Genomic DNA, 18,295 nt, shown 5'->3' on the forward strand with positions numbered 1-18,295 from the left:
CTATATCATACAGCTTTTGACAGAGCTCGATCAAGACATCTCAGCAGAATCGGCACAACGAAACTTTGCTACCCCAAAGGCTGGTCCATTCCTGCTCCAGGGCGGGACAAGAGGCATGGCTTGGATGGAAGCTCGTGTTTGCTGCTGAGCTGCACAGGCTGAGCAGCAGAAGGGAGGTGAGTGTTGCATCTCACGCCACCATGCTCCTAGCAGCCAGCCTGGCCCTCCGAAGCACTGTCACAGCCACAGCAGACAGCAGAAGGGTGCTCAAGAAAACTGCCTCCTTTGTTGATGTCTAAAAGCTGAGCCTGCTTCCAATATATGCCTGAAAAAATAAGCTATAACATTTACAACCAACAATCAACTTCCATTACAAGCTTTCGCCACCAAGATTCCTCTGCATTCAGAGCTGTATTTCAAACCTGTGGATCCTAGCTGAGACGTACACAAATAATGCACATAAAATTATGCCAATGGAAAAAAAAAATGTTTCCATCCCTGCTCATTAAAACCAACAGAAAGAACTGGGAGACTTTTCAATAATTTACATATGCAACACACTAAAAAAAAGAGCAATTTAACTCAGAGAAATTCATGCTTCACGACAAAGAGGAGAGAACAAATTCTTAAAGTTTGGCTTTCCTGGGATACTAAGTACCATCCTCTTTCCATCAAAATCTGTGGGCTGACTGATCAGTATTAGGATTGCAGGACTACATGACACATATTCAATCATATTCTACATCCTAAGATGCTGCTATTTTTAGATGATTTTGTAAAATTCATTTTCATAATTTCCTTATTTAATTCAATTTAAAAACAAGCCACAGGGTCATTCCAAGTTTAAAATCCTTTCACAACCACAGTAAGCCTACCTCAGATCCCGAATCTGAGAAAGTGTGCACATTCAGGACAGCACTCTTGTCAGTGCTCGACTTCACAGCTGGGTCTAAAGCACACTTTCTGCCCTTGTCTCGCTCTAACTCATGGCAGAAATTTCTCCTTACGCTTTAGTGGTGTTAGTTGGGAGGACTGCTAGCTTATAGCAAACTTTCTTTATTTACCATATTGTTTCTAGATTAGATTCCCCTTTCTGCACTTGCACCTTCCAAATATAACAATAATAAAAGTTTTATTTTGCACATACTTCCTGGAAAGGAAGAAAATTGACTCATTTTCAATGCTTTTAACATAGAAGAACACAAAAGACAGGCTAGAAAAGTAACCTTCACAAGCTGTATAAAGTAAAATTGATATTATTTAGGTGTTGCATGTAGCTTAATGAATTGGGGAAAAAAAAAGAATGTTGTCAGAGTTACTGCCAAGAACAAAAATTTCTGAGAGGTCTTATCTGTGCCCCTGAATTACTCCTCCATGAAATAAATTTGCATTTACCTATAACTTGGGGTGAACAGCTTTGCTTTGGCTCTAGGTCTTTATTCACTGCTAGAGTTAAATTAAACAACGTTAATTAAACAATGACATATTCAGTCTGAAGCTGTCACCAGGGCAGGGGATAGACTTGGGATCAACTTGAAACATTAAAATAAAGAAAGAAATCACTGCCAGATCAACATAAACTGGTTTTTTTTTCTAAAACAAAAGGTATTCAATATCTAAGGAGAAATACTGCTTTTAAACAAATAATAAAAAAAACTAATGCAGCTATGAACGTGCTCCGTTTTGCAATGAAAAGTTTGCTGAATTTAAACTTGTGATAGTGTCAATCCCCTTTAAAATGGCTTTTTTCCATTTAATTTAGTATTTCCACCATCATCCCCCCAAAATCACACCAGTCTAATTGAAAGCACCTTACTTCAAAGCCCTCTGAAGAATTCTTGCCCTCTGTACCAAGAGCACTGTCCCTCTTGTCATTTGAATCTTTCCAAAGACCCACAGTCATTGATAACCCCACTAAAAAGCCCATATCAATTATTTAATTGCAAGTTAAAATAAATTTCTAGTTATCTTCTCCTCCTGGCTTCTGCATTCATTGCCCCAACTCTGTTGGCTTTGCTTTGTTTGCAAGGCTTCAATCAACATGCTGCTGAGTTTCTACCATACTCGGGTCCAAAAACATTGCCAGCACTCATATAATAAATGATAATGAAAATGGCTGACACATCATCTAATCAACCGCTTAACGGGAGTCCTTGCTTACAGTCTCTTCTGTGGAAGCCAAAAAGTGAAACAGCCCAGGAATTGGAGTCTGCCTTCTCAGAGCAGAACATCCCGTTTGGGAACAGCATTCCCAGGCAGTGAGAAAGGCACAGGTATTATTTATCATACACAACAACGTAAGACAGATACAAGATTTCTGTACCCAACGCGTCAGTGCAATGCTTCTTGTGAGTACACTTTCACTTAGGTGGAGAGATTTTTAATTCATTTCTTAAGAAAATGTTTTGATAATAAATAGTGAGAAACCACACAATATCATTAACAGAAATGTTTTCTGACTTGTAAGATGCAAGAGGATTTCTGAGGTTGGTTAATGTAAAGGTATTGCTTCATTTTCACTCATCCATTGCTAAAACTTCCATGAATAAGTACTTCAGGATTTGGACCACTGATTATAAATAACACGCTCCCTTGTTCACTCCCAAGAGAATACCTATAATGTTGGAAGTGGAGAGACCTAGCTGAGATGCAGTATTTTGAGCCAAAGGATGTTTATGTAGCAGCCTGGCATACCTCCATAGGAAAACACATGCCCATTCCAGCAGAAATCCCATTTTTAATTGCTGAAAAGCATTTTCTGGGTTATAAATAAATCTTCATACTAATGGTTTGGGCTTGTACAAAGAAACTCAGTAGTTCCAAAGACATCTTAAAGAGTTCTCCCACCCCCTTTAATCAGCATCTATATTATTGCCCGGAGTACTTTCTATTGAGCACTTAAGGATAACAGATAATAAATCATTTCCAAAAAAGGGAACAAATCATCTTTGTGGTTACACACGTAAAATGTGGATGAAACCCTTCTCAAAAGCATATAGACATACAGTAAGTCTAAAGAGAAAAAGGTCAAAACTCAAGTTGTACCACTCAAAACCATGAAGATTTTTTATTGAAATATGTTTTATGTTTTAAACATGTTTTAAACCATATCCCTTCCCAGTGTAGCCAATTCATACCTTTTAATTTATAACGAGATTAGAACATGACTAGGTCTATGGCCTGTCAATGTCCATTCTGGCAGACACAACAGAAAACTGTTTTGAAGAATGGAAGTGCAGCATACAACTTCTCAACACTATTGAAAAATCCAGTAAACAGGTACAGCTTTTACCCCTTACAGGGGTGAATAGGATTTCAATCATACACCTCAGACGCACAAAATGGGTACCTCTGTTTTGGCTGCACTTTCAGATGGTGAAACCAGGTGGGCTGCTATCCCCTATTTGGAGCAGTCCAACTACAATGCCCCCAAAATAATATACTAATAGTAGGTGATATAATTGTTATGAGATCGAACGAAAAAGTCATGAACTCCAACTGCTTGAACTAAAAACGTCTCCTTAGACTGAAGTAGTAACAGACTTGTAAGCCTTAAGATGCACATTTGATTGAATTTCTGTTCAAAGCAGGTAACACAAACCACGTGAGCAAGTCTTTTCAAAATCAGAGTCTGTATTTCCAACCTACAAACTCATTTTTTATGCATATAATTTAAGAAAACCAGAATGCTTGAAAGCATCCAAATTAGCTACAATATTCGTGTTTTCCATCAAATCCTACTAATAATGCTGCTGTGAAAATTATTAGAACTGGCTTAAAAGGAAAAGACCAAAAAGTTTAAGGATCTTTTTCAAATTTTTGATACAGAGAAAGACATGTAAGGTTGCAAACATCACCATTCCATAGTAGCAGACATGAAAGACTACTCCAATGCATCTATTAGTGAATATGTTAGGAGGTTATAGTCTTTAAATGTTTCATTCTTTGTGGATGGTCCTGTATTACAGTTTTAAGTATGACACTTGCCATCAGTACAACATGGTTTTAACAGGATTAATGAGGGAGAGGAATTTTGTTAAACTTTTTTTTAAACATATAGCTCAAAATCAGTGGCTTGGTTCTGTTTGGGTTTTTTTAAAGTTATTTTCAAGTGATTTCTGCATACTTTGGGCAGCAGTTCATTCGCAAGCAATGTTCAGAAAATCTTGAAAAGCTAAAAACTGAAGCTGTTTCAGAGCAGAACATTCACTAATATAGAAAGTACTTTTTTTTTTACTACAAACCACTCAACCATGAAGATTTCAGTGCAAGAATTTACAATTAAGAGGTTAACAATCTGTTTTCTGTTTCATGAGTATCACATGACAATATTCACTTAAGCTCTTTATTTTGTTCAGAAGACTTAATACCATGCAATGTAGATCAGGTACAAAATTAAGCATCTAATTTAAGATTTTTGGACTCACTGGAGGCTCAAATGGCTAACTCAGAGCACCATCATGAGGAGCCTATTTCTATTCACTGAATATACGACCCAAATCATAACTTGAACATTTAAGTTAGATGTCTAAAGTCAGATGTCTGAAGTTAGACAGTGTGAAACTCCAGAAAACTAGTGCAGCTGAGTGTAAAAAGACTGCTAATAAACAGATGCATTATAGAACTGATGCATACACATAGGGGCATTGTTCACCTAGGGAAATCAAAATAATGTTTGTGTAAAAATTTTTGCCGTATTCATTTGGACCAATACTCCCCTAAAACCTCTTCAGCTACATTTGGTGATCCAAATTTGTCACTGCAACCCTTCTGCATCTTGCAATTCTGTGCAGATTATTCCAAATCACAAGCCCTTTCATATCTGCAAAACAAACGCCACTGTTCCATTTCTTTACCATGGTTTCAGCAATACTCAAAATAATGTTCAGTTAATAATTATTATGATTTGGATATTGTTCATCAATTTATCAGTCTACGCATTTTTAAAACATGGTTTTTACTGATTTGATGGCTATGCCAAATTTTTTCAGTACAGAAAAGATATGTTTTGTCACGCTGAGCAGTATCTTAATTCAGAAGCAATCCCATTCTTTTTGCCATTAACATAAGTAGAGTCAGCAAAATCCAGTCCATACATGAAACTAACTCATTTCCACCCCCCTTTTTTTTATTTACATGGTGACTGGCTACAGAGTCTTATTAATCAGAAATTATGAAATGAAATAAAGGAAAGTTAACAAAACTAACTAAATGCAAACTCACCTCTGTTACACCAAAAAGCGCCACATAAAACAGTTATTTAGTACTGCCAAATGAGCTATTGGCCCAAGACAGGGTGAATGCATATAGTCATGGTTTATTATTTCGATCACAACAGCATGTACAAGCCTTTGTTAAGGACAAGAACATCATTACAGTAGACTTTAGACACAAAGAAAAAAGATCACTAATATAATAATCTCACAATCAAAGAAGTTAGAAACTAGGCTATTGCACGGTTTACTGCCTATTTGTCATCTCCAGAGAAGTAGGTAACCAATCAGTTGTTGATTTTAGAGATAATTCATATAGAAAACCATTGCCGAAATCACATGGCTTTACAACACATGCAAAGAGGTATCTGCCACAAAAGCAGTTCCCATCAGCAACCCTTGAAAAATTGGTCAAGTTTTAAATTACTCCTGTAGACCAGAAATGTTATTTACAATGAAACTTTTTTGCATAGTTGCTTCATGCAGAGTAGTACATTTTGCTGTTTAATCAGCTTTGTAATGACTGATTTCAAGGATTATAAATAATAGACAGAGCTGAACAAGAGACTTAACCAAATACATTTTCAGCTGCACATAAATGCTCATGAATATATTTTCCCTTATTCAGCCAGCTTCATGGACAGTTAAGTAATATGTCTGCAAACAACACATTCAGCTAAATCTTAAATAACTCAGTGTTTCAGCTCTAACTGAGAGAGATGTCTCCTGTACTTTAGAAGAGGTTCGTATTTTCACCTGGCAGGTAGTACCTTAAAACAAATATACTGAACATATGCAGAGACAGGAAACTGTGCCTTATCTCCATGATTAAGGATAAATATTACTTTATCTTAGTAATTACATTTTTAAAGAAGATTAAATATTTAAGGGGAGGAAAAAAGAAAAAAAACTTTACTCATTAAGCTTTAAACACCATCTGAACTATGTCAGTGAGTATAGTATTTTTTTCCCCAGTGTTTCTAACCTTTTATGTTTCTGTCAAAATTAAAATTAATCTAGACTGACATCAACCATTCCAGACTAATTTCTAATTCTACAGCCTGGAAAAAACCTAAACTTGGTGGAGAGAAGTTGCATAAGTTCAATAACTGGAAAGTGCAAGGTGATAAACTGGGAAAATAGATGGAAGCGCAAGATGTAGGAATGTTGGTCAGAGATTGTGACTGGGGAGTTGAGTGAGCCAGGAGGAGACGAGGAAGGAAAAGCTTAGTGGAAGGACACCAGAAAGTTCAAAAGAATAAAAAGACTTAATCCAAGGAAGCAAAGGTTTCAGGAAAAAATGACAACTTGAACAAAACAGAAATAGAAGAGAAAACTAAAAAATATTATTTAAGTGACAGAAATTAAAGGAAAAAAAAAGAAGAGACAAGTAAAATATATAGCCACGTAGTGGGTTTTGTTGTTTGAGGGTTTTTTAATAAAGTTTGTTTTATTTAGCTTTTGACTCTTTGATTTACTGGTGGTTTGGCTGGTTTTAGCTAAACTAGTTATAGATTTCCCCTTTCTTTTCCATCCTCTGGACATGAAAAACATCCCTCAACACTTTCTAGAAAGATACACCTACACACATACGCACACAATTTAAAAAGGTGACAGGGACAGTGGGCCAAAATGTTTACACTCAGAAATATTGAATTTATGTAAGAAATGAATTCTCATGAACATATCATAATATGAAATTCAGGAGAAGTGTAACGCAGTATGACACACAATATGGGAAAACTATCCAAAGTCCTAAGAAAGCATTTTCCTCTGAAGAAAGATTGCTGCCATCAGTCACGCAAACTGGATGATTTAGTGTCTGTCAAATCACACAGGAATTAGTTTTAATCAAATAGACTTTTTTAGACTCTAAAAGGAGAGAATTAGGATGTCTGCCCACTGTCACTCTTGGCATGTAGAAAATGGCTCTGTTTATCCTGTCAATCACTCCTCCTGGCACAGAAGAATTACGGGGTTCTGAAAGCTCATTTTTACCCAGACCATATCAGTATTCCAGGTGAAATAATGCCATAAAAAGGATCCCCCAGTACCACTATCAGACAGCCCTGCTGCACCTTGGGGCAAGAATGGCATCATGGTTGGAAGTCCTTCAGCACCAACGCCAGCATATAGTGAAACTACAGTGTCAGGGAATTTACAGTATGTATTACAAGTTAGCTCACTTAATGAGGGGAAAATGCTCAGGACTTCACCTTCTACTACACGAAGGCTTTTGCATGTACTGTGTCCACCACACATTCTGAATAATGAAGCAATGAACATCTTACCTTGCATCGTTGTTTTTGTGGGTTCTGAAAACAGAGGAATGAGCAGGAGGTAGATGAGGTAGACAAAGGAGAGCCCATTGTAACGGAAAGCACAGGCTGCGATGAGAGAAAAGAAGAAGAACATATTGCTTAATCAGCCTGGGATAATCAAATTTAATAGCACAAAGCATTTCCCATTTGAGTTTACTATTTACCTTACCAACTTTTCACCACTTATTTAAACCATTTCTACACAAGTATTCAAGTTCATGCTTAAAATAAACAATAAAATTAAATACACTTCTGAAGTATTTTCACAGTAATATATATTTTAAGTTCAGCAAAAGATGCATCAAGCTACAAAGACTTTGTCCAGAATGATGGACAAGTTAGTTAGTTGTTACCTAAACTTTTTACTTTCCTCATACATCAACTCATTAAACCATTCCCCACAAAAATATGTAGGGATGCATAAATCAGTATTTATGGGCTCTCTTTAAGACACTACATACAAGTTCATTATAATACAATTAAGGATTATCAGTAAAAATGAAGAAAAATGATGAAGTAGATTCAGACTCCAAATTACAGCATGTGTAAAATCACCAGTTATCCCTAAAATAGCAATATTTTTAAATTATTACAGAGGTCTTTGAATTTTACTATCACCCATTTCTTTGCTCTTACAAAGTTCTTCTAGTGAAAAGATAGTGAATTACAAATAAAAAAGGGCTTCACAGCAACTTGCAACTGGTGTTATGCAAGTTTTTCTAAAGAATGGAACTACTCTGCTAACTTTGTATAATATTTCCTTTTCTATTTTAAAAATTTAGTGTATTTTCCTGAAAGTATCCAGGCCAGCAGGCCATTACAACAAGCAGCAATATTGCTACAGCCAAGGCGCATCTTTTCAAAGGATGTGATGCATATTCTGTGCTAAAAGAGAAGCATATGGCCTTCCATATAGAAAGGATAAAAGCAACAAAAAATGACGAAGTAATCTGTAATTCCACTGTGCAGCAGATGTTGAAATATTGTAAGACCTACCACATTCAACCTTTCCCATGAGATAAGCCAACTGCAGAGGAGTCAGGAGATGAATTAACCTCTACATTTATTTATTCATGGAACGTAACTAGTATCAATTAAGTCTTCTCAGCTATATCCAAAACAACTTGGTTTTGGAGGACAGATACAGCCTTAGTCCTGCCAGAAACGTGTATTCCAAAAGAAAACAAGTTTCTCCAGTCACCACTTCATGAAATTTCATGGAGACTATACTGGAAATGAGTTAACAAGCATTAATTGGTCCTCATCCTTACCACATCTGTCCATTTGAGTTACAAAACTGAGAAGTCTCTCTATTAACAAAGAAATCCATACAATAGCTATAATTTTTGTTTCCCAAGCTTACCAATGTTTTGAACAACCGACTCGATTTCCTTAATAGGCTTGATAGAAAGACTCTGAATTTACGCTCCACATCTGCAGCTTAGCCAAGAAATGTGTGAACTTTATGGGTAAGTCTGGCAAGAAGGAAGGACAAGAAGCTTCTATGCTCTACTTCTAAACTGACATGATTCTGCCACCAGCCTTCAAAAAAATCTGTCAAGGACTACGAAATCCCTCAAAGCTTGATACAGGGTTTTTCAGAGTGAAATCCAGAATGCTTAAGAGCAGCTTCTCATTCGCCTGTAAGAATTTAAACTCAGGTTGCTCCTGTCACTTACTATTTAAGCTCCCTTTATAGCTGTAGCCTTTAAAGGCCACCCGAAGACTTACACCTACACTTGTAACTATGAAAAACTGCAAGATAAAGTAAATAGGACCTATCCCACTAGGAATCCTGTAAGCAACTATCAGAGCTTTAAAGTGAATGTACTTGAGAAGAGGGAGTCAGCCCCGCTATGATGCGCTTACTCTCAGGGTGCTCTGCAGAGGAGCACAGGATGTGCGATGGCCATTAGTGGTCTTCTTGGAATGAATGGCAAAGAGGACATTCCTGAGATCAGGACAAAACCATAAATCAACCTTTTTGCAAGTTTAATTTGAGGTGGAAAGAAGTTCTTTGGCATTCATAGAAAAAGGTACGATAGTGGTTCAAGGCTGATCTAAAGCCTGAAGGCTTTTCCATTTCAAGGGGAAGGATCAGTGTTCTCAGTTATTCTGGTAGCAGAATAATAGCATTAGCAGATAATACTATTATCCAGTTATTACAGGGATTGTGTCAATCAGCTTTTAATCATGTTAAACAGCTTACTTGATTTCAGTGCAATATTATATACATTTTCTTCTTTCTTCAGAATTGAGCTTGCTACACTTCTTGTAGACCACCTAGCACTCAGTTTTCTCAGTACAAAGACAGAAAACAGCAACTGTGCTTTAGATACCCTCCTTTATTAGCCGTATGTCAATGCCTTGCTAATCAGTCCATGTCAAATATTTAGAACCTCTATTTATATTGAAGCGTCCTCCAGCAAACTAGTAACCTTGGCTAGACATTGCCTGGAAAACCTACATTTATTTAAGCAGTTGCAAGAGCACCAGCAATACATTTCTCAGAATCAATAAATTAAAGCCCCCAAAACTTAACTGCAACATTTTTACTGTTCTCTACTGCAACTGTTTCACTACTTCCATATTGTGTTTGTCTCCATCAGTCTAGAACATTTTGCTGAAGAGATTAGTGCCTTACCAAGCTAATGCGCCAGAGCAAAGAGCCATGACTGAACATATTTTTAGCAAGATAAAAGATTAGAAAACAGCAGCTGCACTATATTTACATATTTACACTGCACTGCAACATTATTTGTCAAATATATGTATTCCTAAGTTCTGATACTCAAAACCATCTAGAACAAGTTGCTGGGCATAAAATCAGCTTCAGTTTGTCACTGATACAACAACAAAGGATGATCCAAAAAAGCAAATGAACCCATCCTCTGCACTCCCTCTGGCATTCACAAAGGTCTCCTTTTGCAAAGGCAGCTGTACGCAGATGTTCATCACAGTGGAAAGTCCCGTTTGAGGTCAATGGAATTCCATCAACAGAAAAAGCACCTAGGCAAATTAATTTCTTGGCAAACCAGGTGGTATAGAAATTTCTGGATGTTTGGGTTACATTGGTCAGTTTGCACTATCAAAATTAATGGAATCTTAGCATTTTAGGCTTGTTACCTCTTCTCAAAATTGTCTAATCGATTAGCAAAATTAATTTCAGAGGAATTATTCTTGAACTATATTTACCTCAAAATTTCCTGCTTTCTATTTCTAGACCTGAGAAGACTGTGTTCTCAAAAGCTTTTTTCCTCCGCAACTACATAAACTGGACTATTAACAGAGATTACTTCTCCATACAAACCTTCCCTTATATTTTTTTTCATATAAAGTGTCCTGCAGAAATACAAAAATATTTTTAAGACATTTGGTAAAAAGAAATATTTCCTAAGGTGAAAGTGTTAATTTTATTAGTATCCAGGACCTTCAGTTTCTTAGTTTCAGAATTATGGGTTTGCCTAAAATGAACACTAAACAAAAAGCTGAAATAGGTAAATATACCATACATGCAAAGTCCATATACACTTTCTTCTCTTCAGTCTTTTTTTTAAACCACATTTCTCACCATGTTTTCTAACAGCCTCTAGTAACAAAACTCCAGAAATGTGATTTTCATCTCTGAAGTTCTGCTACTGTTCAGAGTCCAATGATAGCAGTAATACACAACTGTGAAAAGATATAAAAAACAGAGCTACTGATATACAGCATATTAGTACATTAGAAGCAAACTTAGCTTTTTTATAATCAGCTGTAGTACTTTAGGGCACCTTCCCTTGGGTGGCAAGAAAAGAGCACTTTACAACATATAAGATTGAATACTCCATTCATAAGTGATTATTTGAAATATTTCTGTTTAAATGCATAGTGTGCTAAAAAAAGGCTACCTTTAAAGACAGGATCAGAATGTCATCTAAGACAGTTATGATAATTTCATACATCTTTATGCCATTGCAGTCAGAAAGAAATTAATAGTAAAAAAAAGTAACATGCAGATGTATAAAATTTTCACAAAAGACTGACATGCAAGTTGTTTATAGCAAAAAATGATAGCTGTAGAATATTTAATCTTTCTGGCATCCAGTCATTTGTTCATACAAATGAAAAATTACAGTCACAGATAACTGATGTATTTCTCTTTCACCGTGTCTGTAAATGTATTCATAATTCACAAATCCTGCTACATGTAATACATATCTTAAAAAAAAATACGCACAAAGAAAAAAATCTCTAAAGCCTACTCTGCTGACATATTCTGGGACTAATAGAGAACAGAAATCAGCTCTGACCACTTAAATCTTGCAATGAAGAACGTATTTTAAAGTATTTTTACAAGAGTTGTTAGGAAGTGAGTGTAATGATTACCTCATACAGGTAAAACTACTCAGGTAAAGGATTAATTTTATTATAATACAAAATCTTTCCTATTATGCTACAGTCACTAGAGCAAATAGTTGTGTACAAAGCCTTAAAAAAAGTCCCCAATGCTGAGTAGTTTTATTAACATAATGATCCATAATTTCTATTAGATAAGAGTATCAGAATATGTTAGGTTTAAGAACAACTCCTTAGACAGCCTTACACAAGAACTGAGTTCTTTTCTTCTCTTCTTGAAATTAAGAAGAATTGACATCATACCTGGGAACGTATAGTTTTCTAATATTTTAAGGGCTGCTTGTATATTTCTTGGCATAGTCAATAAAACCAGTCAATATTTCAGCACTAGAAGAGGACATTCATTATTGTATGTTGCTTTTTTCTAAATTAAAAAAAAAAAGGAAATGTGCATTTCACTGAGATTTCACAAAGTCATTGTCTAAAATTCTGTGAAAAGGACATACTCTTAAGTGAGATACCTTTCAAAATTATGTTTCCTTTTCCTTTATTAGACAGTACACTTTTAAATGCCCCAGACTACGATATATACGTGCTCTGTACATATGCATTAAAAAAAAAAAAGGGACTACCAGACAGTCCACAATTTATGGCTTGTTAAGGAACACAGATGATGTTTGCTCAAACTATTTTAGTTTGAACTATATCTTTAATGAAGAATTAGAAAAAAATAATTTTTCAAGTTTTTATTACAATGAAGTTGAAAAATCTAATTCATTCTTAAGATAGACATATACAGTATGCGCCATACAAAATTAAAAATGAATCTTAAAAAAACAGAAAATCTTAAATCACATGACATCATGTAACCTTGTCCTTATAGATTTTATTTTTCATTATTATATGATAGCCAAAGAAGAATGCTTTTGAACTTGAAGAAATCTACTACTGCTTCTTAGACTCACCACCAAGTTTCTACATGTAGATACTGGGTTTTTCCATCAGAATTCTAACAGCTGCTACATGTTATTATTTCATATTTATACCAACAGTTCTTTCCTTTCTTCTACTTAAAGGGGATAATTTGTATAGAATTTGTATTTTACCTATTAAATAACAAATACTGGAGGGCAAAGTGGGTGGCGACAGAGGAATTTGCACTGAGCTTGATCTTGGAAAGCAGAGGAAAAAAATAGCCTCATAAAAGATGTGTTTAGTTTTATTCTACAAAAATTTTAAAAGGTATTTAATTCAGAAGTGGAAACTACCTGTTCAAAAAAATCAGCCTTTAAGAGTGCAAGCATAGTACCAAAGGGCTACTGACTTCTCATTTGTAAGCCAGAATTGTGTCAAAAGCCATGACAACAGAAAATATGAAGGACAGGTGAAGAAGGAATTAGCCATCCACTCACGATTTCTGAATTTATTTTACTAAAAAGGCACTGTCATTAATGTTAACAGAATAATGTATTGCTTGCTATACCCTTTTCTGTTCACGAACTATGTAAAAACAGTTTTTTACACATATTTCTGCTCTAGGTTTGAGAATATTATACATCGTTCTTAGCGTTATCCTCTCCAGACTAATGTGTTCATGCTAATGTGTGCATTAGCATGAGAAGGAATTGATTTAGCCAACTACAATGAAGTCATGTGTCTTCCACCTTCAGCAGGATATCGCACAGTGTTTACATCCTGTTTTAACAACTTTACAGCTGCAAGATTATTAAGAAAGCTATGCAGGGATATTCAAGATTGCTACCTTTAGACTAAAATTTGGCTTAACATTCATGCTTGTTTTTCCAGTGACAAAAAATACATTCAGTGAAAGTATTCATTGGAAAAAGTGCTGCTGAAAAAATGTCTAACCCTGAGCAGGCAAGGGTTGTTGGCTGAAAGACAGAGCTGATGCTGTTCACACATTCTTATACCCAGTTGATCTGAAATAAATCTCTGAAAGCAAGGGACCAAAAAACGAAAGGGAAAGGGAAGTGGTAGCTGATTGATCTGTGAAAATACTTGGTCTCCAGGAGGCCAAGTGTCCAGCTCTTAAAGCTAGGAGAACTCAGAACCAGATTCCTGTCTCTAATGCTATAATTCTTCATGGTTATCCCGTGGTTAATATCAAATTTTCTGCCAGTTACATCCTCAGAATTCTGAAAACACCCAATTAACACCTAATTCGGATGACTAAGACAGGCTACAGAAGTCGTACATGTGAACGAGACACTGGTATACACCCAAGATGAAAAGCTTCTGGTACAAAAGCCCAGTCTAAGAAGTTAGAGTGAAACAACTGCTAAAGCAAATACATCTCCTCCTCCAAACCAAGGTGCTCTACAAGACCATCCATGAATGTGCGCCATGAATGGTAAACTCTTTCAGGAGGATATACAGTTAAGATTCCTCTTATCAATAAGGCACTGTCCTAATGACATGATTATTAGGCCTTTCCACTTGTCCTGCCCTCTGGTAAGACATTTATCAGCCAGTTCCCACATTCTTTAGAATACTCGAAATTGGGGGGGGGGGGGGGGGGGGGGGGGGGGGGGGGTGTATTATTTTTTTACCCCAAATCATCTTACTGGACACCAAAAGCTGCGTAACCAAGGCAAGTAGGTCCTGCATTAGGCTTTATGTTCTCACCCTTCAGGAGACTAGATTTGCTCTAGAAAGTCAGCTGATAAGAACAAAAGTACATGAGAAACTATCAGTCGTGTTTCTAAAAGCATTAGTACTAAATTCAGTTACTCTCCCATACAGGCAAAGGCATTACAGAATCAGTGACAGAGCAGGAGCTAACCCACCCACAGCAATAAAGGGAATATCCCCCCCAAAAAATACACACTTCACCTCTAACTTAAAAAATATTGCCTTGTAGTGGCACTCCACCGCAAAAACTCCAGAAGACCTTTTACTTCATTGTCCAGTGCAACCAGCTTAAGAGATGCAAAAACATAAGCCATTGCAGTTTCTCCTTATGTATATACATTCCTATATGCCAAGGCAATACACTTCACAGATACAAACATAAAACACAGCTTTCCTTGCTGACAGAGCAATAACAATTCAGAAGTTTTGAACAACATTTTAAACCATGGTAAAGTGGACTATATGGACTGTACAAGAGCTCAGTAACGAATAAATGTAAATGTTAAAAGAGCTAAGGTGATTTAAAATTTATAGAATAAGAACTACTATGAATAAAGGATTTTTCAAGGAAAAGGAGTTAAAAAACAAATCACACAAAAAAACCCACCTCCCATTAGCCAGAAAGACAAGTATTTCCAACAACATGACAGAGAGTAGAGGTCAAGACTGCTGAGAAAAGTCTGTTTCACTGCTATTTGTATCTGCACAAAGCTTTTACGTTTAAAGCTTTTTAATTTCTAGTAATCGTCTCTCTTAATATCAACCAGCAAATGTAAGAAGAAATGAAAACAGAATTTTCCTCCTTTTTCTAATGGTTCATGCATGCAGCATTCTTTAACCAAAACACACACACATGAATTCACACAAAATATTAGCAAACTGCCCTCCAGCATTTCCTTACAGTTCCTGGTGCCTTTGCCCCTGGGGGCAGGGGTGTGCTTGAGGAGAAAGCCCACCTAACCTCGCATCGAAATGAAAACCCAAAAGGCTGTACACTGCTTGCTCTGTCGTCTGATGAACATTGTTTACAAACTAACATAGTAAAAAGTTAAGCTCATTCACTGTCGGCTGGATAAAACGATCCAGTATTAAATAGTCACAGAACAGAATCTCTCAGAAAGACGATGGAGCAGTTACTCTCATCTCCTCCATAATGTTATGAGCCAACAACTGTTCAGGTACAAGGGGGAGCAAACCTCACATCTCCTTTTCAGCTTAGAGACACAAGTGCAAATCTTACTAAGTCTCTGTGGATTTCCTACTTTTACCTGACATGCCTGTGACTGACCAAACGCAGTAAAAATAATAAAACAAGTAGGTTAAAAATTAAGTTTGTTAAGACATGTGTGTTACCAGTTTCTGAAGAAGAAAGGAAAGTTGTATTACTTCCATAAATTGCTGGTTTTTGTATCTTCTAACACTTCTTCACATCTCAAATTTCTGTTTCAGAAATACAGAATTTGTTTCAGAAATTTTCACACCAAGATTCTTTATAATAACAAGGAAACAATTGCCACTCATTGTAAAATTAGATATGCTGTAAACAACCTATTTTTAAGAATAAAACTCTAAAAGTGACAAAAAATGTCCCTGTTCAAGAACTATACCTTCTAATAATGACAAGTATCTGATAGGCATAGTGCCCAGTGAACTTTAGCTATCTGTGAACTTTATTTTTTCTTACTGAAATTCAGAAGAAGGGGTTAACTCCTGGCACAGTTTTGCTCTCACTCACTTCTGAGTAATTCCACTTAAAGTAATGCTCATGACAGACGAGACTGGAATTATACACTGCTGCGCAAGACAGTTAAGTGAAATGCATGTAATCTTATCATCCTTTTAGAGCAAAGTAATGGTTACAGCCTACGGTGTGCAATGCAGAACCACACAGAACTGTGTCAGCTCAGGACAAGTTACCTCCTGCACCAACCAATACTCCTTCCACATGGAACAGCTCTGCTGATAACACCATGCTAACGTATACCACTCCCCACCCTGCTCCTGAGCCAACATTTCAACAAGGTGCTGCTTTGTGCAGCATGACGTATCTAGTGTGTGCTACACCCAGACAGAAAACTTTTCTTTTGGAAAAAAACATGAATGCTTTGATAAACAGATAAATACTATGCGTTTGGTTCATGTCAGCACTTCTACAATCACATTTTTTCACTGGTCAACACTCATCAGGAAAGATGACTGCTGGACAGTGAACATTTTTCAAACAGTTTTGGGGGTTTTTTTGCTTTGACTTTTTTCGCCTTTCCTCTCTTTCTCAGAGCAGCAGTTTCAGTAAGCTTTCTCTCCATCAGAAACCATCTGGAACCAATTTTACCTTTGTGGCAAATATTGCCTGGGAATTGAGTGCAGAGAGAGGAGAAGACAAAACACCTTGTTCGCCTCTTTCAGCTCTTAGCGACAGGAGCTATGCTCCCCAGCTGTCTTTGACATGAGGAAAATGAACAAAAGACCTCAGGTGTCAGCATACCACAATCATCACCTTGCTCAGAATAATGTATTTTAAAGGAGTATCTGCTCTCACAAGCAAATCCAATGTCAATATGCTTTATTAACATGACTAAGTACACAAGTATTTCCAAAGTAAAAAACATGATGGACACCATCATCAGTAATTTTTCCCATTAGAAAGATCTACTTAACATTATAACTCATTTCAAGCTCAGTGGCAGACTGGAACTAAATTAAGACTTTCTACTGTCTCTTAGATTGCCTTAAGGTTTTGACATTTCTACATTGTGTTGGTAATCTCTTACTCAACCAGCGAATTTGAGACAAGGTTGGGGTTTTTTTTGGTTGAGTGGTTTATGATTTTTTGACACTTCTTTACATATATACCTTTCAGTTCCAGTCTCTTCTCTCACAGTGATTAAAGCTCATTCCCCTCCCCTCACCCACCTCATACAATTAACACATGCCAAAGTAAACTCCATTCAGAAAACAGTGGTCCTAACCTCTGTCCAAAAAAAAAAAAAAAAAGTATACAGTTGGCAAAGAGTCTCCCTTTTTCCTTTTTTTACATAACAAAAATGGATGGCAAATCTGGGATCCATGTTGTCCTCAGGCTTTATGATCAGGACAGCATGCCAGCCATTGAAATAGTGAACACTCAACTTCACGAGCTCATGTCACTGAAGTCACAACATTTTGCATTATGTGTACACTTATATTCGTACATTGGTCTGGGAAGAGGAAGAAGACATCGTATTCCTCCACCGAGGCAGCTGCCTGTGGAAGGGAGACTGTCCACATTCTCATCCCTGTTCCAGCAACAGTTCTTCTGTCTCCAAGCTTCTCTCTCTAGGAAAGTAACTGGGAGCTAAAGAAATCACTCTGTTCCTCATTCATTTTCATGGGATGAGAAAAGCGTGTTCCTTGCCCCGCGGACATCCGGAGACAGCAGTCCGGTTGTGCTGTTACAGTTGCATAACCCTGGCAAGACTCAAACTAAAAATAACAGCAAACGCAGAACACAGATGATGACCAAACGTCACACAGTGCTACTGCTAAACACAACATCAACCAGGGACAGATGTGGAGACAGTTGTGTGACAGAGAGATCTCCACGAGCAGAAAGAGACCAAGACCTTCATTTACAGCTGCGAAGAAGCTATCAGACACCAGGAACAGCTACTCAGTCAAACGCTTCCAGCAACTAGAAGTTAAAATTTCGGCATATGTTACCAATCCCCCACAGCCATCCAAACTCATCATCTTTTAAAACACATAAATCACCATAAATCAATTAACATAAGA

General features: G+C 36.7%; 1 protein-coding gene across 1 annotated transcript in view; it reads right to left on the minus strand.

The window, feature by feature from the left end:
• The window catches only part of PIEZO2 (piezo type mechanosensitive ion channel component 2), a 318,116-nt gene that overhangs the window by 250,834 nt on the left and 48,987 nt on the right, over nt 1-18,295 (minus strand). The window contains exon 2 of the mRNA XM_050891534.1: nt 7,505-7,600. Coding sequence (XP_050747491.1) covers nt 7,505-7,600 — 96 coding nt within the window. The remainder of the gene's footprint in view (nt 1-7,504; nt 7,601-18,295) is intronic.

This window comes from Gymnogyps californianus, chromosome 2 (genome assembly GCF_018139145.2).
Source record: "Gymnogyps californianus isolate 813 chromosome 2, ASM1813914v2, whole genome shotgun sequence".
Taxonomy (NCBI): domain Eukaryota; kingdom Metazoa; phylum Chordata; class Aves; order Accipitriformes; family Cathartidae; genus Gymnogyps; species Gymnogyps californianus.